Source organism: Xiphophorus maculatus, chromosome 10 (assembly GCF_002775205.1).
Source record: "Xiphophorus maculatus strain JP 163 A chromosome 10, X_maculatus-5.0-male, whole genome shotgun sequence".
Taxonomy (NCBI): Eukaryota; Metazoa; Chordata; class Actinopteri; order Cyprinodontiformes; family Poeciliidae; genus Xiphophorus; species Xiphophorus maculatus.
In genome coordinates, this window is record NC_036452.1 from 22,535,234 (window position 1) to 22,562,523 (window position 27,290).

Here is a 27,290-nt window from a genome sequence, read left to right on the forward strand (position 1 = left end):
GTGATTCATTACACCGGTATATATACAGTACATATCATACATATCTATCTATCTATATATATATATATATATATATATATATATATATATATATATATATATATATATATATGAAAAAAACAAACAACAGCCAGTCATGTAAAGGTGATCATATAAAATGATTTTGCAGAAGTCTGCTGTTCTACATCTTTATTTTTCTTGCAAAAGTTGTGACAGCGCTTTGCACTTTATGGAGAGGAAAAAATAAAAAGATGAAGCCTCAGAGTGAGCAAAACTTTTTGTTGTTGTTGTTACTGCCAGCATGTTCAATAATGACTGCACTGAGCCAGCCCAGGTAAGGTTGAAAAATGATTCAATTTAAGAAAGGTGAGGAAACTGAAACATTGAGGTCTTACTAAGAAAAAGAAAACACGTAACAATTTTTCATGCTACCGTTTGAAGATAGCACCTATGGTAGATTTTCAAATAAAATATTTAAAAAGTAAAGAATAATATATATATTAAAAAAGCTTTTTTTAAATTTTATCCAAAGTGGATTATTTTATGCTTACTATCCCAGAGACGTACTGTCCCCCACACACGGAGCTCTACCAGCTAGCATGAGGGTCTTTGCTAGTCACACAATCCCCCCTTTGTCCTTTAAAAACAATGGAGAAAAAAACAAACTACAAAAAACAAAGTGAATTTAAAAAAGAACCTAAGCTTTAAACATTTTACTGTACAGTACGTTCAAGCGCCATCATAAACCTCACAAAGGTTTCAAGCTGTGAGAATACTTTCTCGAGGCGGAACATGCGACCAGTAGCTTGGTGAAGAGTGACACCTTGTGTTCAAATGGAGTCATGACTTTTTCCCTCATTGACTCAAATTCCTCCTCAGCCAGTCGTCAAGTGAATTTGCTCACCTGGCAGAATCGTGTCGGTGAAATGTAACGAAAATATTAATATAAAGAAATGGGTTGGAAGTAAAGAACGAGAGTGTCTTTTAATTGATTAAAAGTTATATTGTTTTCTTGCGTACATTTATGCTTTTGTATTTCTTTCTTTAAAATACTCCAATAAGAACTTTTTTCTCTTTCTGTATTACAGGAAGATTTAGTGGAAATGTCTGTGAAGCTAAAAATAAGTTTTGTTGTTGTTTTTTTATGGTCAATTTGCAGGATTATGTGGGGAAAGATATTGCAATGCAAATGCTTGATTCATCTTTGGGTCAAAAATTTTAACTTTGTAGGGTCGATCCAGAAAAAATTAGAAGAAACTGGTCCAATGACCAATTCTTATCGGTTGTACTGCCTTCAATTCCATGATTGTTGTTACTTTCCCCAAACCAAGATATAGCATGTACTGAGAAAAGAGAGACATAGACTCTGGAACAGTGGTTCCAAATATTTGACTGATTACTGAATTCATCTTAAATGTAGATTTCGAAAAGCAACTTGAGGTCAGTAAATTCTCACAAATGTGGCTCATTTGTAGTAATGTTCACAGCAAATATTTGAGATTTTCTTGTCACTTCTTATTGAATAAATTTAGCAATAATTCTGCAACTTCACAATGTATTCAGTCTTCAGATTCACTTCAAAAGCAGGATGTTGCTTATGGAGCCACAATACTCTAATTTACAACACAAAAACCCGCAAATCGTTATTCAAGAATGGTTGACATACCCGGTAATATTCTAATAAAGTCTAGTGCCATGGAAAAATGTTTAGTAGTTTGTAAAACAACATCCCAAACTTCAGATGGGACCAGCAGGTGGCGGTCACGCGCAATGTCCACTTCTATTCTAATGCAAAGCCAAGAAGAAGAAAAACAATGCGGAAGATGTCAGAAAACCAACGAATAAGGGCCTGCGTCTTTAAAAACCCTAGGTGACGTCACTTGATTGAACGCGTTGATTCTCTGGATGTATAAACAAAACCCGGTCACGCTTTAAGAAAGTCATAAGGAAAGGTAAGCGTTACATTAGGGGAGAGATATTTTCCCCGTACTTGAAGCAGCTGTATGTTTTACACTACGTAGTATATATTTATATACATTTTTAAAACTTAAGTCACAAACTGGTGAATGCCATCTCTAGCTAACGGCTAAGATGCTAACATGTAGCCTAATTTGTAAATGGTTTTTGAAAGCCTGCAGTGGTTTTTACAGTGAGTACTTTCTAAGAAGCGGAGTTTTAATTTGTGGTTTTGTTATTCCAGGAGTGTGTGTTCATTCCCACCAGGATGAAGGTGGTGAATTTGAAGCAAGCCATTCTGCAGGCTTGGAAAGAGCGCTGGAGTGACTACCAATGGGCAGTCAACATTAAGAAAAACTTTCCAAAGGGGGCAACATGGGACTACCTTAACTTCGCAGGTTCTTTAAGCATACTTGACGTTGCATTGAGTCCGTTTATTGGCGTTTCCTCTTAATGTTTTCCCCTCTGTGTGTGTTTCAGAGGCTCTGATGGAGCAGGCGATGATTGGTCCATCTCCCAACCCACTCATTTTGTCTTACCTTAAATATGCCATAAGTTCACAGGTACGGCAAGAGCAGTCATAAAAACAGAGTACTAATCAGCGTTTTGCTCATTCTAAATATCTCCCTGTTTGTGTTAGATGGTGTCTTATTCCAGCGTTCTCACTGCCATCAGCAAGGTAAACGGCGGGCTGATAAATGTTACTGCAGCATCACGTTTACTGGAGGATTTTCACAGTTTTCTCAACCAACATGTCTTCCAGTTCGACGGCTTTTCCCGGGAGCTGTGTGTCAAGTCGTTGTTGGAGATAATGGACATGTTCTGCCATCGTCTCAAGTATGTGCACAACTAACGTCAGGTTAATGCTACCACATATAAAACAGAACTGCACAGTTTAATGTCTCCAATCAGCACAGCAACACCACAACAGACTGCTTGAGTTTGATATTTGGTAGAATATGAAGTGTATTTACTCACTGCGGTTGTAAATGCAGCCACTTAATGCTCAAACATCATTTGAATTTAAGAGGGATTTAATTTCCCTTTGGGATCAATGCGATATTTTTGATCTGAATTGAATTGAAAGCAGGTGCAGCAGCACAGATTTCTGAACATCAGAGATGGTGGTGGGGGAATTATGAGGACAGGTAAGAAAAAGATGAGAGGAAAATACGCATCCATACATTTGTGCAACATGGAGCAACTTTTAAATCCCACCAATTCAAAGTAGGACTTTGAATTTGATCACAAATTCAAAGTCCATGTGTCAGAGCATCCCTCCTCCACTCAACTCCTTCAGACTAGCCAGCAGCAATTAGCAAACACCTGGTGGAACTGCACATCATCTGAGCTCATTATACAAGCTACTTCTTAGTGCAATACTGGTTAAAAGAAAAGTTGCTAGAGGGTTAATAGAGGAGCCATGTTGTGATGACTTTGTGAAGGCAGACTTTCAGAAAGAGCAGGAGTATCTTAAAGAGACAGAGGTCCAATTTCAAGGTGTTGAATTACAAAGTAAAATTTCTTAATCACATTTGATATATCCATCACTTTTATAAGAAGGTTGTTTTCACTGAATTTCTAAAGGTAGTATTACATGTTTTCCAGGCACATAATACATATGTGCCTTGAAGTTAACATAGTTATTTGATTGTGCTACAAAATTGCACTATTTGCCTGGAAAACACATAATGCTGCCTCTTTAAATGCAGTGAACACAACCTTCTTGAGTAGCTTTACTGATGATCCAGCTGTATTTTCTGCATGCCGTTCGTTCAGCTGCCATGGGAAGGCCGAGGAGTGCATCGGGCTGTGTCGGGCCCTGCTGGGAGTGGTGGTGTGGCTGCTGCAGGGCTGTGCGTTTTACTGTGACCAGCTGAGAGAGCTGGGGCCGTCGGCCAGCACCGAGGCCATCCTGAGAGCCTGCCAGGAGCGACTGCATGGCCTGATAAGCAGCACCAAGAACAAAGCTCTGGTCCACATCGCCCGGCTGGAAGACCCAGGTACCGCTAACCGCTAGCTGCATGACGACACCTACACCAAAGTGTATGGCTGATATATGTTTTGGAGTTAATAGTTTCATAGCAAAGGGTGCTGAATAGGAGATTATTATTATTATTGTATGAAAACTGTGTATATTTTTCATACAGTTTTGGCTTAGTTATTGCTCTGAGAATTTTGTTCTTTCAAAAATTGGCCTTTTTTTTTGAGTCTGTATACTCCAGTTAATGATTAATCGATACTAAGGTAGTTGACAGTTGATAATCTGAATAATCGATTCCTTCTGATTAATGTCCCCAGCCTTACTTTGAGGTACTCTGATCACCATGTGAGATCTCCTTGTGTGTTTCTGCTGCCCCCTGCAGGTTCCTGGGGTAATGTTGAGGAAACGATGATTGCGGTGACAGACGGCCTCTGTAATGTTCCTAACGGGACACTGAGGACTTCCATAGAGGAAACGCTGGCTTTGGTGAAAAGGTGAGGGCTCCTGGATGAATTTGGTGTGGCTAAAGCGGGAATCTCAGTCCAACCTGATGATCTCTTTCTCTCTCTTCTTTTTTCTCCCTCTGTCTCTCTCTCTCTCTCTCTCTTCTTTTTTCTCCCTCTGTCTCTCTCTCTCTCTCTGTCTCTCTCATTCCTCAGTATTCCCCTGATGCTCTCTGCGCAGAGTGAGCCTCCACCTCACGCCTCCTTCCCATCTGTCCACGCCTTCATCATGCTGGAGGGCACCATGAACCTGACGGGGGAGACGCAGCCTCTGGTGGAGCAGCTGATGATGATTAAAAGGATGCAGGTGAACATGATGTGTGGAAGAAATCCTGCAACCAAATCTGCACACATGAAACTCTCGATAGTTTGAAATATTGTAAAGTTGCACCTTTTACCTCAAAGCCTGACTTCCATCCATGTGCTTTAAGTCCAGACTTCTAAGTTTTAGTTTGTATTGTTCTAATTATCATTTCAAACTAGAGATGCACCAATCTGCTTAGATTATTAAAGAAAAATTTCCATATTTCTTTAATATTTAAGCTGGAAATGGTGCAAGATGCTGATTTTAAATACATCAAACGAACAGGGAAATAGAACATTTCTGTGTTTGCCTTGCAGACCTCAGATCAATAAAGAGGAAACTGTTTGTTTGTTGCATCTGGAACAAACAGTTTGTTCCAGATGTGGTGCTGCATTTGCCAAAGTCTGAGTCATCATAAACATTTGCTCAAAAATGACACGTTACACATCCAGGGTTAAGTAATTATTAGAGGGATTTCCCTGATCTGGTAATATTCAGGCTTAATGATAAATTTCAAGAGGTGAGAAGTTATGTTTGTAGTGTTTGGAAAAACAGTATTTATATCTCACACGTTTGTTGCAATTGAATGGAGAAACCACAGAGCATTAGTTGTTGTCATTTCTCTTGTTTATTGATTTGAATTGTTTTCTTCAGAGAATTCCTGGTCCTCTGTTCGTCCTGGAGATCTGGAAGGCTTGTTTCACTGGCCTCATCGAGTCACCAGAGGGCACCGAAGAGCTGAAATGGACCGCCTTCACTTTCCTCAAAGTAAAACTCCTTTGTGAACGTTGTTTCTTTTACTACATGCTCTTCTTCAGTCATATGCAATGGCGTATTTGGGGCATTGCAGATAGAAAAAAAATAGCTAATTTACAGCAAAAAAAAATTGAGATTAATCTCAGATATTTTCTAGAAAAAAGTTGGAAATTTGCTTTTTTATTTTTATTAGATTTTATTTTTTATAAAATTTCTGAGATTAATCTCAAAATTTCCAAGTTTTGTGGCGTAAATTTACTCCTCCCTTTTTTTCTATCTGCAATGGTCCTAATAAGTCGTCATAGTCTTGACTGTGTTAAGCTATCACATATTTTTTAGGAGTATTTAACACTTTCGGAAAATTAATGTTCACCATTTCAGCTCTTTTCAGCTTAATGAATCCAACATTATGACTTCACGGCAAATAAACAGCCACAACAATCTTATTTCTTTGTCTTTTCTTAGATTCCTCAAGTTTTGCTCAGACTGAAGAAATATCCGCAAGGAGACAAGGGACAGGTCAAAGATTCACTCTTATCTTCAAAACAAATTGGTCATACATTAATGGATATTTATTATATTGCTTTTGTCCAGATGAACCTGTAAAGATTTCAGGCACCTGTCTACACATCTTATGTTTGTCTTTTTTTTTTGGTCTTTGGATGGACTGTACTAAAACAAATTTTGTTGTGCTTCTGTGTGATGACAGAAAAGGCTGATTCTGGTTCTGAAATCTCTTTTATTTTCAGGATTTTACAGAGGAGGTAAACATTGCATTTCAGTACCTCCTGAAACTGACGCCGCTGCTGGACAAGGCAGACCAGAGATGCAAGTAAGTCCTCAAAAATCATCACCGTTGTTCCGTTGTTTTCTTTCCGTCTAAACCCGGAAAGCCCGCCTCAGATCCTGGAATCTATTTTAACCTCGCCGCTCTGCTTGAAGTTGCGACTGCCTCGGCATGCTGCTGCAGGAGTGCAACAAGCTGGGCCTGCTGTCGGATTCCAACACCGAAGTCCTCACGTCCAAACGGTACGGCTCTGTTTCTGGAAATACTCACAATACCGAAACCGCTCCACGTTTTGTCACCTTGCAACCGCAACCCTCAGTTGATTTTATGTGATACAGCAACAGAACTGTAGTGTTAGTGTTTGGAGAAGGAAAGTGATGCACAATGATTAAAGTCATTAAGCCTGAATGCACTCAGCTTCTATTCACACCAAATCTGGAACAAGCTTCCAGAAAACTGCAAAACGTCTGAAACCCTGACTTCCTTCAAACTGAGACTTTAAGTCCCATCAAAATGGGAACCATAATAAATGGAACATTGACCAACATATCTGATGCAGGATCATTTTAACAGTGGCACTTGACAAAATGTAATGTCTGTTATTGGTTTTCACAACCTTCTGATGTGTTTACGATGTTTTTCACAATGTGAAACAATTTCAACTGCGTTGTCACTAAAATGTGCTTTACAAATAAGTGCAATTGATTAAAAAGAAAAATTAGAAAAGTGTACCTACATTCGTATTGAGCCATGAAATGTTTTCCGCTGGACACCTGCATTTATAATGAGATTAAACTTATTCGGACTCCATTCTGAAGGTTGCACAGGATTTTTATTTTGGGATATTGCTGCTAACGGGGTTGTATGTGAAAATGGACACTATACCTTTGAGATTTTTCTTTTGAGGGAAAAACAAAATCATTTTCCTTCCACTTCGGCTATGCACTACTTTCTCTTGGTCAAGCACACAAAAGCCCCCATTTCAAATGACATCCGTACTTTAACCTTCTGCACGGACTTTGTTGCGTGTTGAATTGATTTCTGCTGAACTCGGTGTAAGATGGTGGAAGAAATGTAAAAACCCACATCTCTCCTCTTCCTCCTCTCCTCATCTTGTTTATTTTATTCAGGAACGAAGACAGGGAGTTTGCCCCACGGCTAAAAACGGCAGAAAACGCAAACATCCAGCCAAACCCGGGCCTCATCCTGAGAGCGGAACCAACTGTTACAAATATTCTTAAGGTAAACCACCAGGACGTCGCATGGATTGCAGTGTAGTGTAGAAAATTGAAGCAGCCATGTTAGACTGACAGTACGTCGCATCAGTAATGTTGATTCTCATCATGTTGGTGGCCAATTGAACGTTTTCTTTACTCCGTGTTCATTAGACAGTGGATGCGGACCACTCAAAATCCCCCGAGGGCCTCCTGGGGGTTCTGGGTCACATGCTGTCTGGGAAGAGTCTGGATCTGCTCCTGGCAGCAGCAGCAGCCACCGGCAAACTCAAATCCTTCGCCCGGAAATTTATTAAGTGAGTATATCCACACTGCCTTGTCCGTGAAATCCAGAACTTTTATTTCACCAGTGTTTTGTTTAGTTTTTGTTTTTTTTTCCCTCGGCTGAACATTTTTAATGACGTTTAAAACAAAACATAAAATGTTTCCCGTCTTCTTCCAGGCTCAACGAGTTTCCGAAGCACATCAGCGGCGAAGGATGTGAGTTCATTTATGAGAGTCAAGTTCCAGTGGGTGATTAAAAAAAACTGATGCTAACACTGCGGACGTCTTCTGTTCTGTCCTTCAGCGAAGTCTGCGTCTGTACGCGCCCAGCTCTTTGACATTTCCTTCCTCATGCTCTGTCATGTTGTGCAGACGTACGGTTCAGAGGTAAGCTCACGAGATCCAGGAGACATTTTGGCCTTTTTCTTTTTATATATATCAAGTCATTTTATTTTTCTGTGATGAATGACTGAAGCTCAGGTTTGCCAGAACACAGCTGTTTTAAGACGTTAGAATAATAAAGGAATTTACTTGAATCTGGCTAAGTTTATTAAATTTTACAAAAAACCAATACAATTGTTTCAAATGGAACAGGAAAAGTCCCTTTGAGAACTATTTGAAATGACATTTGTGTTCAGACATTTATCTTAGCAAGGAGTAAAAATGTTTCATTTTTGGAATACTTGCTATGTACATATTTATTTTAAGTTTGTCCACCAGATGGCACTACTTTCACTCAGAAAGCATTCAACAAAAATTTCAACTTTTTGTCGAGAGCATGACTTCACTAGTGATGTTAGGTAGCAAATTTTAGCCATTTATTTGACAAAACAGCAAAGCTCCTTGTGGAAAAGCAAAATGAAAATATAAAGCCCCATCTCTCTGCTGAGCTTTCTGACTATAAGAAAGAAGAGTGGGCAGAAGCAGTGGATTAGCAGTTCATGTGAACAACATATGTTGTAATCCAAGACATGCTACTGTGAACTGTCATCATTAAGTCTCTGTCCATATTACAAAGCGTTCACCCGTGTTATTTTTGCAACTATTTACATCCCACCATCGGCCATTGCACAATCTTTTGCTCATCATAATGCATGTGATGTCCTCATTTCCATTGTTGCTAAGCTACAGATGGGTTTGCGACAATATTTGGGATTTTAATCACACCTCACCCTCTGCTACATTTCCAACATTTCAACACGTTTGTTAGCAGCTTTACCAGAGAAAACAAAAATGTTGGGTTTGTTTTATGCAAATGTCAAAAGTTATACATCTCCACAGCAAGGCCTCCTATGGGCAAATCCGACTGCAGTCTCATCTGTCTCTTACCTGAAGGTTACCTGTGGGTTGCCGGTTCGAACCCCTGTTATGCTCATCTCAGACTTTAAAGAACCTTTAGAGTTAAAGTAGCTGCGTTAATTATGTGTTTTACAATAAGGCTACACTATGTCCTCCAAAAAAAACAAGATTAAATGACCTTATTAAATGACCTAACCACTGTTACTCTTTACTGGTATCCACGCAGTTACTTGATTTCAACGGAGACTTGATAACTTACTGATGTCCATATTTCCCATATTGTAGGTGATCTTGTCCGACCCCAGTCCTTCAGTGGAGACGCCCTTTTTTGAAACATGGCTGCAGACGTGCATGCCTGAGGAGGGCAAGACTCTGAATCCAGACCACCCATGCTTCAGACCCGAGCCGGGTAAAGTGGAGAGCCTGGTGACCCTGCTGAACAACTCCTCAGAAATGAAACTAGTGTACGTTGCATCCGAATGAGTGTTTTTTGTGAGGAATATGTGTTGCGAATGCTCCTAGGTGACATGTGTTTTTTTATTTTTCATTTTTTTTACTATTAATTTGACCTGTTGTAAAAGTCAGGTGAAGTGGCATGAAATCTGCCTCAGCACTCCGGCGGCCATTTTGGAAGTTCTCAACGCGTGGGAGAACGGAGTTCTTTCCGTGGAGGCGGTGCAGGTCAGTCCTCTCCTCACTGTCGTCTTCTTTCTATTTTTATCTTTTGCGTCGCTGGAATGTATTGTTTTGAAATTTCCGAAATGATTGCGGCTCACATTACTTTATTGCTTTATCCTTTTTGACTCATCACGATATTTCACATTAAATGACACTTCCACTCTCGTCACACTCCATGACGTCACATTTTCACCCACTTCTCCTTTCTTTCCTGCTTCATTCAGTGTGGACGGATGTCACTTTGCTCATCTTTTTTTGATGAGCACAATTCTTACCAGTTGTCTTCGATCCTTCCTTTTTTTTCTTGCATTGAGCTTAGAAGATCACTGATAACATCAAGGGGAAAGTGTGCAGCATGGCCATTTGTGCGGTGGCGTGGCTGGTGGCGCACGTCCGGATGTTGGGACGGGACGAGAGAGAGAAGCCTCAGACTATGATCCGACAGCTTGTGACTCCCCTGTACGCGGAGAACACGATGCAGTTCTACAACGAACGGTACAAAAGCACACAGCACGTCTCTTCTCACTACTGTTACCCGCAATCGTCCGAGGATAGACGGCTAAGTCTTGCCTTCTTCATCCTCTCTCAAACTGTGTTTAGCGTGGTCATAATGAGCTCCATCATGGAGCACATGTGCGCCGACGTCTTCCAACAAACGGGCGCCATGCTACGTTCGCCCATAGAAGGCCAAGAGCCGATCGCGTACCGCAACCTGCTGCCTCCCAAGGAACCCATCCACCATTCCCTCAGCAAGCAGTTCCAGGTGGTGCTGCGCAAAGGCTGGGTGGATAGTCGGGCTCTGCACCTGTTTGAGAGTCTCCTCAACATGGGAGGGGTCTTCTGGTTTACTAACAATCTCATCAAGGTAACGCGACTGTTGTTACGGTGCCTCCGATCATCGACATAACATACATTGTCCTTGCAAGGAGCTGCTTGGTGCAGTATTTTTTGAGTTGTTATTCACGCTGCAGGATGTAATTTCCCTTTTGGGATCAATGAAGTCGTTTAGAATTGGATAGATTGTTGCTGTTTAGATAGACTTCTGCAGAATTGTATGCTGTCACCTAAAGTATTATTTGCCAAAATGATGGTGACATCAAGATATGGTTTGAACACAGTCCATGTTATTGCATTGTTCAACATTACAGCGTCTTGTTTCCCTAACATTGTGCAGTCCCATGCAGCTCTGCTTGAATTAGACTGGGGTTAAACTTTTTCAGCCTCTTACAGAGTTGTGTCCAGGATTGTCCTGCATCCTTAAAAAGTCTTAATTTCATGTGTCTAAAATCAAGGCCTTAAAATGTTTTAAATTCATTTAAAAAATGTAAGTTAGCCTTGAATACATTAATCACAGATCTTTAATTTTGACATGGCAACACTATTTAGTCTTGCATATTCTCATATACATGTATGTAGTTTTTTTTGTTTTTGTCTTGGGACTTTACTGTCAGACAAAAGTTTTGAGCTAAAAAGCTAACTAGCTAGCTTTTTTTTGCCTCTCTCATAGGTAACTGTTATTTTATCGCAATTTGGCTGGACGGCCTTCATTTTTGCCACTTCTGCTGCCAACCCATATGAGGATAGGTGCAAACATTTAAGCTAGGCACTGCGGATCTTTAGGCTGTACAGATTCATATGCAGTGGGAGAAGCACAAAGCCGCTGCCAAGAGACACAAACAGAAGTTTCACAGTTTTTCTTATGCTTGATTTGTCATGCAACAGGATCCCCCAAACATCCCCTGTGTTTCTAGTTTTTTCAGTTCTAAATTGCATTCAAAATGGCATTAAAAAGTCTTAAATTTGATAGAAAAGCTGTTTTTCACTGAAATTGAACCCCCAACTATAGCTAGTTAGGGGTGTTTAGGGGTATGAGAGTAAAAGGGTCTAGATAAAAGTCTATGACATACTTTTTTTTGTAAAAAAAAAAAAACAATCAAAGACAAACCACCCATCATTTTCTTTCCACTTCACGTTTAGCGTTTCTGCTCGTTAGTGTTGGTCTGTGACATAAGGTCACAGTAAAACAGCTTTGGAGCCGGTGGCGTCTCCATTGTTAGTCCTGATCTTTTACATGCTGGATTTCTTTACCCACTGCTGACCGATTGTGAATCATAACTGCTCCCGGGGTCTTGTTTCAGGAACTGCTGAAGGAAACCCGGCAGGAGTGGGCCACCCGGGTCGTAGAGTTGCTGTACAGCATCTTCTGCCTGGACATGCAGCAGATCACGCTGACTCTGCTGGGAACCATCCTGCCCAACCTCCTGACCGACTCTGCTCACTGGCACAGCCTGGCCGACCCTCCCGGAAAGGCCTTGGCCAAGTAAGACGGGATTTATGATTTGTGCTCTTTGTGACGGAGGTTACACTATTTCTTGCAACTGTTCTTGACCTTTAACCCCAGGCTGTCAGTGTGGTGCGCTCTCAGCTCTTACTCCTCGCACCACAAAGGCCCCTTCTCGGCTCGTCAGCGGAAAAGGCAGAGAGAAGATATCGAGGTAAAACATCCAGTCAGGTCTCATACAAGCTGCCATTGTTATCTCCTTCTTTCTTTTTTTTCCCCTAACACAGATCTGGTTCTATTTGTGTGTTTTTGGAAACATAGGACTACAACAGTCTCTTCCCATTGGACGACACTCAGCCGTCTAAACTCATGCGGCTCCTCAGTTCCAACGAGGACGAGCCCGTCGCTCTCTCCAGTCCAGGTCCGGTTACTAACCCGAACGTTTGAGTTTGACTTTCTAAGATCAGGCTAGCAACAGCTTTCATCCTGCGAGCTCTGTTCAAAACCCAAAACAGATGAGCTTTGCCAAAGCTTTGGCTCTGGCAAACAGCCCGTCTCTCTAGACAATGACTCCCCCGTCGGCAAACTCTGTACTAGGCTGTCTCTTGGGAAGTTTTTTTTTTTTTTAAAAGACCTGCGTTACGCAACAGCAGTGAGATTTTAACAGAGAGCTAAAGCGGCACTGTGTTGTACCCACTTTTTCCCAGCCACATGACTGTTTTAATGAGCTTTTAGACTTTGAGCTTTCGGGAATGAACTTTTTCTTTTTTTCCTTTTGAGTTGCAGCTACCGAGAAATTCCCAGACAAGCCGTTGCATGACTGTGGACAAGAAATGCACAACGTCTCTTGCAGTGTTTTCAAAAACTGGGGTTTCATTTCCTGACCGATGTCAGGAGCTCATTTAGAAACTTTTGAGTATTGGAAGAAAAAAAAAAAACCAAACAAGCATCACGTGAGGATGATGGGTTTGTTTAATGCCTTGTTTGTATTCAGTTGTTTCTTTTTTTCCAAGCCAGAAAAAGATCCCAAACATCAGCAGCCTCCCCAAAACCCCCATCTAACGGGCTTTAGAACCCCTTAGATGAGAAATGTTGCTCACAATTCACCCAATAAGCACAGAAAAGTGCATAAACGTTTGACCCAACAAACTCAAATGTTCCTAAATCAACAAGTTGTGCCAGAATGAGCCCCATCAGTGGAGTCTTCAGCACATTAGGAGCCAATAGCACATTAGGAAACCATTAACATCCAGCGTTTACTATGTACTTTGGTAGGTGCGGGTTAAATGTTCTCATTCTTATCGTCAAGGTGACTGGTGGACATGTTTCTTCCTGTTGGACAGTTTGGATCCGGGGGCCTGTGATGAGGCTTGTTGTTCTGCTGCGTGTTGCTGGTTGACAGTGAAGGCGGCGTGTCGGTTGACCTGAACTGTGTTTTTGATTCGGGTTGGAAGTGTTTGGTTTTCATGTTGGCTGGTGTGGTTTTGCAATGTTAAAACGTCTCTAGCTGTGTTTCCTTTAACCATTAAATGATGCATATTGAAATTCTGAAAATTAATTTGCCGAATTGAAACATGCCAGCTTAAAAAAAAACAAAAAAACTTCTGTTTGTTCGATAGGTTTTTGCAGCAGTAGAAGCGAAAGTGGAACTCTTGAATCTTCAGTAAAAAAATAATCTTGTGTAAATAACCCCAACCATCGTGGCTTCCCTCTTTTTTTTAAAAAACTGTTTCTGGAGTTTGTGCTTTTTCCTGGAGGCACTATAAATAAATAAAAAAGCTTGTGACTCCATCAGCTGTTTTGTCATCTCTCCTGTTGCCTCACAGGAGACCGGTCCATGAGCAGCTCCCTGTCTCCGTCTCAGCTGCACACCGTCAACATGAGGGACCCTCTCAATAGAGTCCTGGGTGAGCCTGTTCTCCGTCACGTATAAAGAAATAAGAACTAAAATCCTAATATCCTGCATTTATTAGTGGTTCTGAAATGATAATTGTATGATTTAAATGAAATGGAAGAAAATGTGTCTAAAATAAACCAACAAACTGAGCTGACTGAAGCGACGGCCTCAGAGGAAACGCACCACACATTTCTGTAGAAATGCACCTGTTGCTGTTTTGTTCACATTGACTTCCTATTATAGTAAAAAAAAATCAGTTCCCATTTTGAATTTTGATTCCAATTTCTTTATGGGGATAATGAATCAGCATTATTAGTAAGCATTCTGATGTCATCAAGTTGGTTGCCAATACTAGGGGAATACCAAAGTTCCAAAACTTCCAACATTTTCCATCTTGCCTTGTCAGCTGGCTGAAAGAGGAATGCTGCTGCATTCATCCTTCACTTTCAGAAAGGAAGCAGAAATGTTGGTTGACCAATGAATGGGCTAATATGTGATTTTTTTAATTTTTTTTATTTGTTATACTCCCTGTATTGATCTCTAGAATAGAACAAAATATACTTTATTTAGCCCCAATGGGAAATTGGGGCTCAATTTCCCATTGGGAAACAAGTATATACTTTATACTTTACTCAAAGTAATATACTTTGAGTAAAGTATATTAGTATATATACTTTAGTAATATACTTCCTCAGCCAAGTGTGTTACTTTGAGTAAAGTATATTACTTTATTGAGTAACATACTTTACTATAAAGTATATTGGGGCTCAATATACTTTATTGAGCCCCAATGGGAAATTGCTTATTTGTGGACAAGCTACTCTATCCAAGGTGTTAAATATTATTAAATACAAATATAACCATATTGCTTATGGTTATATTTGTATTTAATATTAAAAAAATATTATTTGTAAAAAAAAAAATATATAAAACAGATATATACTACATAAGTGTGATATTTTAAGTAATTTAAGTATTACTAAATATAAAATAAAATTATCGTCTAGTTGACTGGCGGACATGTTTCTTCCCGTCCACAGTGCAGGAATAACACAATATGACGTTTGTTAAAAAGGAAACAATTTTTCGTGTTTTGTCGGTAATCGTTCACAATCTAAGGTCGTCACATCACCCACAACTATTAATGCATGACTGCTGTTATGAGTATTTAAGATAAGTAGTAGATAGTAGTTTTAAGAGAAGTCACTGCTCGTCTGATTGGAATCAAAATTGTTTACCTTCATTTAAAAAAAAAAAAATATTTCTGTGTAACTCTGAATCTGTGGTCGTTTTAGTCAGTTATCACACTTTTTACTGCTGACATTTTTATGTCTTAGCATTTTTTTCCACAGAATTTTCTAGAGATAAAGTATTGAATAAAAGTATTTATGCGAATAAAGTCAAGCTACAGTTGAACTGCAACATATCTTACACTGTATCACAGTTAAACACCAAATTACGGCTTTCTAACTGGATCTTCAGTTTATTTTACTATTCAAGATATAAATTTGCTTCATATTACAGGATCATCTTTCCTGCTGATATAAGTTACCACTCTATACAACATGTGTGTGAAGAGAAGTTCTGATTTATTTTTTTATATGTAGTTAAATAGCCTATTTAGTCATTCTTTGTAACTTTAGTTTAATATAACGTGTTTTCTTTACTTGACTGTTAGTTTAGGTTTTAGGAAAAAACGCATATAGAGAAAAAGGATACAACTCTACCAGCATAATTCTGTTTTATAGAAATTATTAGACATGTGGACTGGTTTAAGACATTTAATTAAGATCTCGTTTTTAAGTTTCCTATAAACGGTTTCTAATGCAGGATGTTCTATGACAGATTAGCCTCGGTGCACCGCAATCTGGCAACCCGGCTGAACAGCTGACATGCCTCCACAGAAAACGGTTTCCTCTTATCGAACATCTCAATTGTGGTGAAAAGAAAGCAAAAAAAACCCACTTAGTAATCATTTCCAAACTGAAGATAAGATATGTGGTTGGAAACATGAATATCTTCTGTCATCAGGCCTATTTTGAAAAGGTTTAGTTCACTGTAGAAACACAATTTAATGTTTGCATTTTTTTTTTACTATGAAATTCAATTAACTTTATTGTGAAAATAAAATTTTTAAGTCACTTTATATGATTAGTGTAGATAAAGCAGGGATGTTTGGCTATAAAATGGGGGGAAAAACTGGCTGAATGAGTGAGACAGGAAGCTGTTCAACTCTTACATTTAGTTTGTGCAACACGCATTGCATTATAAATGACTGCTAAAGTGAGATTGCATTTCCACTTTCATTTGAAGCATTAACCAACTGTTAGATGAAAATGAGTATTGGTTGAAATTGAGATATTTCTGTAGGACCTGTGTGCCAGCTCTGCTAACTGAAAACAAACGTTCTGTTTTCTGCTCCTCAGCCAACCTCTTCCTCCTGTTCTCCTCCATCTTGGGCTCCAAGATGGCGGGGCCTCACACCCAGTTTGTGCAGAGTTTTCTTGAGGAGTGCGTCGAGTGCTTGGAGCAGGGAAGCCGTGGGAGCATTCTGCAGTTCATGCCTTTCACCATGGTGAGTTATGAGCTGGGAGGCGAAAACAACAAGAAAAAAGAAAAAAAAAAAGCGTGGTTGGACAGGAGTCAGTGTTGCATCAGGCTTTACTGAGAAAAGGTTTGGAATCCCTCCCCTTAAATTTAGCGCTTGCGGTAAAAAGCGAGCGCCTTATCAGACAGCATCAAAAGATTACCAGTCAAGGGTGCTGTGAGGTGTTTGCATAAGTTGAATAAAAACCAGTAAGATAGTTTAAGAACGCAAAAATAGACGCGCTTAAGACATTTGCCCTCAAGTCAGTTACGGGTGTATTTACGCGAAAGCTGACTCATTGCTGCTATAATAAAATTGTGCTGACTCATCTTTTTCTGTAAATTTTTTGTCACACTGGTAGCTTGACAGAATCAAGTGAACAATCAGAGAAAAATGTTTCGAGCAGCACAGATGACAGCTGGAGTGATGCAAACGCGTCCAGGGTTTTAGAAACACTCAGACCCTTTGAACCCTGTTGCTATGGATGCACCGATAGCAGTTTTCTGGCCAATCACTGAAAAGCCTGACTGTTTTTTTGTTTGTTTGTTTTGTTTTTTTGGATCTGAAAAGCAGGAAGTGGACAATAGTGCAGGGCATTCTGGGTAAATACACCTGGCATCAGAGAAATGGCTCGAGGTCTTTTGCTAAAGAGAAATCCTCCAGCCGCTAAAATCTGACGCCACTTCATTTGTGTTTACATTTTATGAAAAAAGGAAGTTGCGCTCATGCTGTCTTTAAAGGTTTTTGGGTTGTTTCCTTCAGTGGTTCTTGCTGCAGCGCCTCCACTGGTGAGGAGGGGAACAGTTTTTACAAGTGTTTTGGTTCATTAGGCACAGCGCAGTGTAAAAGAGAACCACAGCACCTGAAAATGGAGCAAATGTTGCAGTTTTGGTTCCCATTCGAACCACATCCACCAGACTATCAGGTGTAAAAACACCCTTAGACTTAAAGCCCTGAAAATTATTTTTCTTTATTTATCATTGTACAGTTCTGTTGGTGTGTAAGATGCTGCTCCTTGAGTTTTGTTTTTTACATACAAAGTTGTAAAATTGTTATGTTCAATTAGGCTTATTGGAATAAGATTTGAATTCTTGTTCTAGATCAATTTATTACAAGAATAAATGACATTTGAGAAAATATTTCAGTCCCTTCTTCTATAGAGAGTTTGCCATTACACTGATCAAATACTTTCTTTAATATAGTAGGTCATGAGTATGATTGGTGCCTGTTGGCTGAACCTCTTTGTGTAAAAGGAAAAAAAAACAAAAAAAAAACATAGACGTTGATAGAGCACAAACAGTCTCACCCAGCAGTGTGTGTAAAGTGAATGTGTGTTTTTGTGTGTGTTCAGATGTCGGAGCTGGTGAAGCTGCCGGCGCTGGCCAAGCCCAAAGTGGTCCTGGCCATCACTGACCTGAATCTGCCCCTGGGAAGGAGAGTGGCTGCCAAAGCCATCTCGGCTCTCTAAACTCTTCCCGTTTCCAGTTCCTCCAGCCCCGGACTCACCCGCCCGACCAATCTAACATGTTCTGAGAAGCGAAGATGAAGGACGAAGGGTAAAAACAAAACTTAAGCCTGAACGGACCGACTGGAGTATTAGACTTCCCTTTTTTTTTCTTTACACACAGTATCTTTTTGAGCTTTTTTCATACATCTTTGACTTTATAAATAGGTTTTTGAATAAAAAAAATAGTTTGTTTTGCCAGTTATTTACTTCTGTGACGTTTTTATTTTTGACCAGATCACATTTGTTTAAACAGTTTCGCCTGTTCTTGTGATCACTTTGTGCCTTAGTCAGACTGATGACACTCTGAGGTTTTTCACATGACATGCTGAGGGAGTCATCGTCCTGGTGACAGTTGGTCATCTGCCACTGGCGACACACCTGCAGGAACTCTGTCTGACGTGACGCCGGAGCCGCCGTTTCACTTTTAGTTGCACTTCTGTGTCCTTTGCTGGAATTTCGGAAACAAATTCACCAGCGAGGCAGCGCGTGTCAGCAGGTTTCACTGCACCATCATTATGAAAATGGAACAGTTGTATTTTCAAGAAAAACAGTTTTATTTTTGTATTGGGATGTAGGAAAATAACAACATATTAGATTTTAAATAGCAATACAAAAATAGTTTCTTTTTAAATGTTACACCATCTATAATCGTCGTTAAAGCTGTAGTTCATAACTTTTACAAAAAATGTGTTTTTCCATATTTATTAAAACTGTCAAAATGTTGTGACATTATTTTATGAGACAAGCAATCTGAAAAAATTGAGGTCCTCCATCTCCTCCTAGTGCTAATATTGCATCGCTCTGGGTCAAAATCAGCCAATCAGAGCCAGGAGGTGGGGCTTAGCGCTGTAAATCAACCTCCTTACTGTTACAGAAAAACTGTTAATCCACTGTCATCAGTGGCTATGCTAAATAGCATTAGCATTCATGGCATTCTATGTTGTGGAGAACCAGGTGTAGCGTAGCAAAGTGCAAGCAGGAGGAGCTGAGCACGAGAATGATTGACAGCGCTGAGACCCTCCTCGCTCTGATTGGTTGTTTCTGAGTGGTGAATTTCTGCATTTGGTATTGGGAGAAGCTGTATTTTTTTTTTCAAAGGTTGTGTTTTATACCGTCATGACATGATGATAATTTTAACAAATATGTTAAAAAAAAACATTTTTTAAAAGGTTACATACTGCTGCTTAAATATGTTCCCACAACTCACTAATATGTGTGTTAATAGCTGGTCATATGTCTGACGAGTGCTAAGGTTTTTCATAAAAATAGATTTCCTAAATAAATACAATCTCTCTAGAAATAAATATATAAATAAAAATAGATTTAACAAATAAATAGCAGATCAATAAATATAACAAAACCGGCAACGTAGGTTTTCAGCTCAGGCCGAAAGAAGAATACAACGATCTTTGGTCAGCTCTGGTTGTCGTCGTCGGCGCTGCGGTCCAGACTCCTGAGGCAACGCTCCACGTCCCGGCTGAACGCCTGCAGCTGGACCAGGGTCAGGTGAGCCGCCACCTTGACCTCAAATTCCCCCGGGAGGCGCAGTTCCACCGAGCCCGACGTGGGGGGCGCTGCAGTGTGCGATTGGTTCATTTTCTGCATCTGTGAAATGTATCAGGAAGTTGTGGTGATTGCAAGATGTGATACGAAGCGGGTTTTTTTGTTTGTTTTTTTCTTTTAGCTGCGATACAAACTTCAAAAATAAATTTACCTTAGCAATCTGGTTTTTTAGATCTCTGACATCGGACATCAACGCAACCACTTTGTCTTTCTCTGCTAGTCGAGGGCCGATGGAGCTCAGTAACCCTTGGTGCAGCTGCAGCCCATCATGCATCACTCTCAAAACAGTTTCCTAATACAGAACGAGGGGAGCAACCTGAGTGTCTTTTTTTTTTTCTTTAATAAATATATATATTTATGATTACATTAAAAAAAAAGTTTTCTACGAATGGAAGACGCTTACCAGAGTGAAGTTTTCTGAAACCACTACAGGAGCCGGGGGGAAGCCAATGTTGGTGGCCATGGTTGAAAACCTGCCGATGTCTGAAGAATCCAACTTTAGAGTCTGTGATGAAGAAATTATATGTAGATTGAGAATGTTAAATAGATACGCTTAGATTTTCTGTTGAAGTTGTTTTGATTCAGCATTAAGCCACAAACAAACTCAAACGTCTACAATATTTTCATAATTATGAAAAAATTATTTGCAATAACCACAAAGTACTGTTCACCTATTTCGTAAGATAAACTGTACTTATACTTATTTCAAGTATCATGTAAAGTACTAATGTTAAATTTTATTTTTACCTATGCTTAATGGTAATTTTTTATTTGATATTAAAGCATAAAGCTTTAATGTAGAGTAAACATAGCTTCACAGCAAATAAAGGTCGTAAGACTTTGTATTTTCTGAAAAATTTCTCTCTGATGCTTTGTGAACAGCATCTTCACTCAGTCTCAGATTGTTTAAAGTCAGAAATCTAAGAATCATAATTCAAAAGCTACTTGTTCATTTGAACACTTTATGCCCCATGTGTCTGTACTGGAGTCATGTTTTAAAACAACAAAATTGATGACTTATTTTTTTTCATTTATTAAATACTTTCCTCAATGTAAAATAAAAACCAATCAAGCTCAAGAATTTTTAAACAAATATTAATGTGATGAAGGGCTTTGGGCCCCCCAAATTATATTCTGCTCTAGGCCCTGTGTGACTTTCGGTCGCCTCTGGCAAAGTATGTTACTTTTTGTTAATTTGTAAAAAAAAAAAAAAAAAAGTTGTTTTAAAAGAACCAGCATGTAAAGAGAAAACCGAGAATAAGCCTTCTTGTGGATTTATTCTTGTAATCTCTGAGAGAAAGTGACGGGCACTGAAATGTTAACCGCGCTTCTAAATAGTGCATTTTAAGTTCCAGAATGGTTCCGTCTGCAGCCCAGAAAACAATAAACACATTTCAGACGGACCGAACAACAGAGCCTCATTTCTCCTGACTGAACCCTTCAGCTCAGAGCGTTATTCATTGTTTTGTGTTGTTCCTTACAATGACGCAGCAGTATTGCCCGCATATATTCAGCCGAAACGCAAAAAAAAAAAAAACAACCAAAAAAAACGTGCCAGGTTGCAGCGCCTCACCTCTGTGTGAACGCAGGAGCTGTGCGTGTCGGCTATGGAGTCCAGGATCTTGTGCGTCAAGCTGCGGCTCCTCTGCAGGATCTCCTGGAACTGCGGATCCTCAACAAGTGCGCTGGCGCTCTCCCGCAGAGGCGCGCTGCGGGCGGCGGAGGCCATGAAGCAGGCGAAGACTGCGGGGAGGAAACGGCCGAATAGTTAAGAAGAAGAAGACGCAGAACAACCGTCTTTACAGACAGAACAAAGCCCGTCTCTGTCAGCTCCTGTGTCCTGCAGAACTGAGCCCGAACCCTCACCCAATCCCCCCCTCCTCAGCCCTCCTCTCTCCGCCAATAAACACAAGAGGCTGCAGGAGTTTTATAAGACTCTCTGCAACATGAAACCCGAGGCAAAAAACCAAAACTGGACACGTCTATCCGAGCCCATGTGAAGGAGTGTTTCTATTTAAGATTAAACGGTCCGGTACCAGCCGGAGCGGATCCCTCCCGCCCCCAGTGCCCGGGTCAGAGCTGTCTGTGTGGGAGCTCTCTCCAGAGATGAGCAGCAGTTTTACAACGATTTCCTCACTACTCACCAATCAGGACATGCATGGCCTCAGCTGGGTCAGGTTTCACAAGTATTGACCTGAAAATGAGCACTATTACTGATTTACTCTACCCTTATTGACATATTTATAGAAACACCCAGAGGGGGTGGAGGGGTTTCCATCATCATCATCCTCATCATCATCTTATCTCACAATCCATGACACAAATTCCATTGAAATGTACAAATGACTGTTTTCTTTTTTTCTGAAATGATAGCCCAAATACAACTTGTGACTAATTAGAAATTGGCTGATTTTTGTTGTTGTGATAGGATTATAACATGTATAATTGATGTAAATCTGAAAGTTGGGGTAGAACCGGAACCAATGAAGTACTAACTGGTGAACTAGTTTGTCTTCCTTTTCTTACGTTTAATGGGAATTCATTTATTTGCTTCATGGACAACATAACGATTCGTTGCCAGTAAAAACCTATAACCTTAGCCTGGATTTAATTTTTATTCATTTTATTCTATTTTGTTTTCTAAACTAGAATTAAGAGAATGCGTCATGACAATCCTCTGAGACAATGAAGCATCTCTGAACAAAAAAAAAAAAAAAAAAATCTCAAACTCAACATGTTTTGTAATGAATTCAGTGGGATGGTTAGGTTCACCACCTGTCCAGGCCGTTCCCCGCCTCTCGCCCAGAACGTTAGCTGGAGATGGGCACCAGCACCTTCTGACCCCACGAGGGTCAAAGGTGTTAGAAAATGGATGGATGGATGGATAGACTACAGCCCATCACTGTACAGTATATATACTTGTGTACTGTATTGTACTGGTGTACTTGCATTTAAATGTACTTCAATTGTAAAGTACATTTAAAGTACTTTACATTTACTTTAAATGTAAAGTACTTTACTATTCAAATGTACATTTAAGTAAAATGTACTTTACTCAAGTAAAGAACATGTTTACCTTACTTGAGTTTGTACTGTATGAGGAACTTGTGACTTTCACTCCACTACATTTAAAATAAATGCGGTACGTTTGACTCTACATCTCCAGTTGGCTTGTCGTTTCTCGTCCCTTTCGGCGTTTTTACTCCGATGTTGCTGTTTTTCTTTACTGAAGTGAAATGGATGCACGTCACGGTCTTTGCAAGAACAGGAACCAATCACAGTCGCCGCTCACACCTGGGATTTGGAGTGAGGTCATCTTGGTTAAGTGTCTCGAGCTGACATCCCGCGCGCGCGCGCGGTGAAACTCAAGCGGAGAAACCAATGCAGCCATAGCCGTGTCTGTCTGAGCTCGACGTTTGAATTTTCGGGACTAAATAAGGATTGTTCGTATCAAATGTCTTCTGTGTTTAACATAAACAAGCTATATTTCTGCATTTAAGAACTCGCCTTACAACCCGACAAAGCACACTGAGGTAAGCGCTTTTTTTTCCTTCCAATTTTCAAAAATCGTAAAATGAAGTTTTTTTAAACTGAGGTTTAAGTGGTTGCAGTTAAATGCCATGACTAATTATTGAAATACAACCGACAATTAATGTTCTAAGCTTGGTGACACAAGTTTGAGCGGAAATATGGCGCAATTTGAGCGCCAAAATGACAAACGTGGCGCAGCACAGGAAGCTAGATCCATTCTGAGGTCAGATAGTGACCTGATTGAGAGGCTGGCATCGGTAACAGCGGCCGGTGTTCTGCTGTTTCCTGCTGAGAATTTCTCTGAGACATATTTTACAATGGTCATTAAATTACTATAAATATTATTAAACTGTGAATCCTTTCACTCATTGTAAAATTAACAAATGCTCTTGTATTATAAAAAAAAATTATTTGCAACAGTAACTTTTAAGTTGACTATAATAAGAAATAAAAGAATATGAATATAGTTGCTGATTACTTGCAAAGAAGGTAACATGTTAAATGAATTGTGATATTATTTGAAGTTATTTTCCCCCAGCCATACTCTACAAAATATGATGAAATTGCATTATTTTATTAAAGGTGAGAAGTAATAAAACTTTTTATTGCAATTTTGTTATTTACCTAGTTGTCTACCACCATCATTGTGTGTTGTACTTTTGATGCCATTTGAGTTAGCTCTCTTTAACCAAAGTTCTGTGTTTTTTTAGAGGAAGCGTACAAGGCAGCTGGAGAAATGTAATGAATTGACTACAGCAACCTGCAAGAGAAAATCTGAAGGTTTTCTCACAAACCTCACCCAGATGAAACGGTGCAAGTCTCTCACAAGAGTGTCAACAAGGCAGTTCTGAACTTCATAGTTCATGGTCTCCAGCCGTTCTCTCTTGTTGAGCAGCCAGCGTTTCAGAGCCTTATCCGAGATCTGCAGCCGAACTGCTCCATCATGTCTTGAACCACTGCGCGGCTCCAGCTTGATAAAGCCACATTAGCAATGAGGAAGATGCCATACATAGCCACAACGACTGATTGCTGGACTGCGAGGAGGAGGAGTTTCATTGGCATCACAGCTCATTGGCTGGATCTAAGCAGCTTCTGTTGGTCTTGTATGCATGCAGTTAAAGGGCACTCACATGTTTGACGTCTTGGCAAGCACTTGAATGACGTACAGTTAATATGCAATCTGTGAGAATATAGCCAGAACCACAACTGATCAAACTTCATTAAAGCCGTCTGAGTGCTTGGAGGAGACGAAAACAACAACGTTACTGGTGAGGAGGCAACTGATGAAGATCCAGCACAAGATTGTTAGGATGACGAAGTAGAATTCATCCAAGTTGGCACCATGATGACTGAAGATGATGGTCTCAAATATCAGCTTCTGAAGCATCTTTATTGTGCTTGCCATTTGTTCAATCTGGTGGATGCAAAAAACGCGAACAAGGCAGAGGCCTACAAGAAATCGTTGACGTCGGCCTTTTCCAAGTGCCAGGCTCTCTGGAACAAGACTGTGAGGTCTACTGTTGCTGAAGAGGTGGTTGAAGAACATTGTAAACTGCAGCTGGTGCAACCTAACATGACAAGGTGGAACTCCTTTTACTTGGCTGTAGAGCGGATCCTGAGAATCCTCAAAGAGCAAGGAGAGGGAGCGTTGAGAGCTGTCTGTGCTGCACTTGATGTTCCAGTGTAAGTAGTCAATATTTGGTGTTTTACTATTCACACAAAGGGTGCAATCACACCGGGCCTTTTTAATCTGCATTAATTGAACTGGAGTTGGTTTGCCTAGAAAGTCTGGTTTGTTTTGAGAGGTGTGAATGCGTAATCAAACTCTAATGCAGACCAAAAAGGCGAATAGCGGTCCGGTTAAAACTTAGATCTCGGTTCTATTATGATCTCGGAACCTGTATGGTTCAAATGCAAAAGTGGATGCAAGTGTACCAGAGATAGCTCCAAAAGCAGGAAGTGGATTATAGTGCAGGGCATTCTGGGTAAATACAACCAAAACAAACATGCAAGTCTTGCACTAGTGACAAAAATGGCTTGTCGTCTTTTACCAAAGACAAAAAAGAAATCCTACAACCGCTAAAATCTGACACTTTTCCAATATTTGTTTACATTTTGTGAAGAAGGAAGTTGTACTCATCTCTTCTTCTGAAGTTTTTGTGTTGCTTCCTTCAGGAGTTCTTGCAATAGCGCCTCCACAGGTGAGGGAGGGAAGAGGTTTTTAAACTAGTTTGGAGCGTTTGACTCAGTGCAGTGTGAAAGACAACCGCACCAGCTGAAAAAATGTAACAAATGTTGCAATTTTAGTTCCCAATCAAATTGAGTCTACCGGACTATCAGGTATGAAAACACCCTAGCACTTAATACTTAATAATTACCCAATGCTGCGCCTATTGAAATTATTCCAAGTAAATCTTAGAATTGGTCAGATACCCTGTGGAAAAGAAATTCCGATGGGATGGCTGCTCCCTACAGTCAACGCTCTCATCTCCAAGCTTGACAAAACCAGAGCGTCGCTGAAATTATGCAAGCCACTGGTCGATGCCCTGCAAGATGGAGTGAAGAAACAATTTGGGGAAATGATATCCGACCCGGACCTGGTCACTGCAACCATTTTGCATTTGAGATTTAAGAAATCCTGGACTGCAGATGAAGAGGATGTAAAACTGGGCAGGAAAATGTCAGTCATTAAATCTTGCCCCATCATGTTCCGATTTTGACTTTTTTTGTTTGTTTAGTTAAATGAATCAGAAATCTTATGTAGACACAGAAGACTTGAGAAATCTAGGCCGTTCTTTCCTTAAAAGTCAATTGGACAAATGACTTAGAGCATCGTTATTAAGAGTTTTATAGAAAATGCAATGATTGTTTTATTTAGGTCTCAGTTGCATCAAGGAGCATCTTCCTGAACACAAGACTCCTCTGCAGCCAACAAATCCCTCAAGTGGTTCTGATCAAGCAGATTTTTTCTCCAACATGAAGCACGTTCACACCCAGGAAACAACCAAACAACTTGATGCATACCTGCCTGTGCATCAAGTTGCATACCGAGAGCTTAACATACCGGGTAAGACCTTAAGGTATGTAAAGGTCTTACCCGGCTGTATGCACCCTGTTGCTCAAGCTACACACTGCCAGCTTTTCTTTTGAGTGACCCCCATCATAAGCAACTTGTACACTATTATTTTTTTATACACAATCCTTTGGAACATAATTTTACGCGTCGCACTTTGACCTCACGTCACGACAAATACGTGCAGCACTTTTGCAGACCACCAGTGGTTTGGTCATTGCAGTTTGAGAAAGACTGATCTAGATTAATCTGTGCAGAGCGTTCACTGTATAGTAAGTGTTTATGTTAATATTGACCATACTTATAGCTACTGGTGTTTTTTCTTTTGTTTGGTGGAGTGGGGATTATATAAGGTTAAAAAAATGATGAAAATAGCTTATGGGTTTTTTTATTGCACTTTTATGTCGAAGTTCTACAGATGGCATAGACTTTTTGTTGTACAGGATCAGGTGGTTTGAACAAGTTACAAGTTTCTGCAAAAGCACTTGGAAAACATTACAACAGTTTACTGATACGAGTAAAAATCATTAAACTTTTCAATAATATTCTATTATATATAATTATAGAATATTATGATTATTGTTGTAATAATTTATTGTTTGTCTAATAGTCTCCTAATATGGTCCTAAAAACACTTTCCATTTCCAAGAACAGGAACTTAAGCAAATCTCTCTAGTAAATTCCGTCTTTACCGTTGGTGATTCAGCTGAGCTAGTAGTTTATGAATGAGCTTGTCTAACTGAATGAAATCCCATGCAGCATAACAAAGAAGCCTGGAGGAAGCGGGCATTTCCTCTGACGACGGGAGAGTGAAATTGAAAGTCAGTCCCATTTATGTGGGATTTTCTTTTCTTAATATGCTTTGTGTTTTCCTGGACTGACCAACATTTGCACTCGGCTTTGTTGGTTACCTCTTGTTTGAACTGGGAAAAGGTGAAGTGTGACGTACAAGTGTTGTGTGTGGAGCTATGAATATGTGGGACAACGTTTTAACTAATTCATGCATCTAAGGAGGCAACTTGAGGCTGCTGCTCTGATTCACTCATGAATAAAATCCACTTACCTGCATGATGGACAGAGAAAAT

At 39.9% G+C, this 27,290-nt stretch overlaps 2 protein-coding genes across 3 annotated transcripts; one reads left to right on the forward strand and one right to left on the reverse strand.

Annotated features, from left to right (window-relative positions):
- Positions 1 to 1,870: 1,870 nt before the first annotated feature.
- med24 (mediator complex subunit 24) lies at positions 1,871 to 18,240 on the forward strand. Its single transcript, XM_005813698.3, has 26 exons — positions 1,871 to 1,952; positions 2,201 to 2,354; positions 2,437 to 2,519; positions 2,597 to 2,635; positions 2,720 to 2,793; positions 3,736 to 3,959; positions 4,323 to 4,434; positions 4,600 to 4,750; positions 5,402 to 5,515; positions 5,969 to 6,022; positions 6,253 to 6,335; positions 6,446 to 6,532; positions 7,421 to 7,532; positions 7,679 to 7,821; positions 7,968 to 8,005; positions 8,094 to 8,176; positions 9,374 to 9,552; positions 9,670 to 9,769; positions 10,086 to 10,261; positions 10,367 to 10,631; positions 11,905 to 12,086; positions 12,168 to 12,261; positions 12,369 to 12,468; positions 13,874 to 13,954; positions 16,371 to 16,519; positions 17,883 to 18,240. Exons 2-26 carry the CDS (start codon positions 2,225 to 2,227, stop codon positions 17,997 to 17,999), a joined length of 2,970 nt encoding a protein of 989 aa, XP_005813755.1. The 5' UTR covers positions 1,871 to 1,952; positions 2,201 to 2,224; the 3' UTR covers positions 18,000 to 18,240.
- Positions 18,034 to 21,784, reverse strand: LOC102218830. 2 transcript variants are annotated; one of them, XM_023341388.1, is made up of 5 exons: positions 21,746 to 21,784; positions 21,175 to 21,344; positions 20,005 to 20,106; positions 19,753 to 19,893; positions 18,034 to 19,643 (listed from the first exon to the last, which is right to left on the reverse strand). In XM_023341388.1, the coding sequence occupies exons 1-5, from the start codon at positions 21,759 to 21,761 to the stop codon at positions 19,452 to 19,454; spliced, it is 621 nt and encodes a 206-aa protein (XP_023197156.1). In that variant the 5' UTR covers positions 21,762 to 21,784; the 3' UTR covers positions 18,034 to 19,451. The 2 variants fall into 2 exon arrangements, with proteins under 2 accessions (XP_023197156.1, XP_023197157.1); XM_023341389.1 differs by lacking the exon at positions 21,746 to 21,784 and adding an exon at positions 21,638 to 21,681.
- Between the last annotated feature and the right edge of the window lie 5,506 nt (positions 21,785 to 27,290).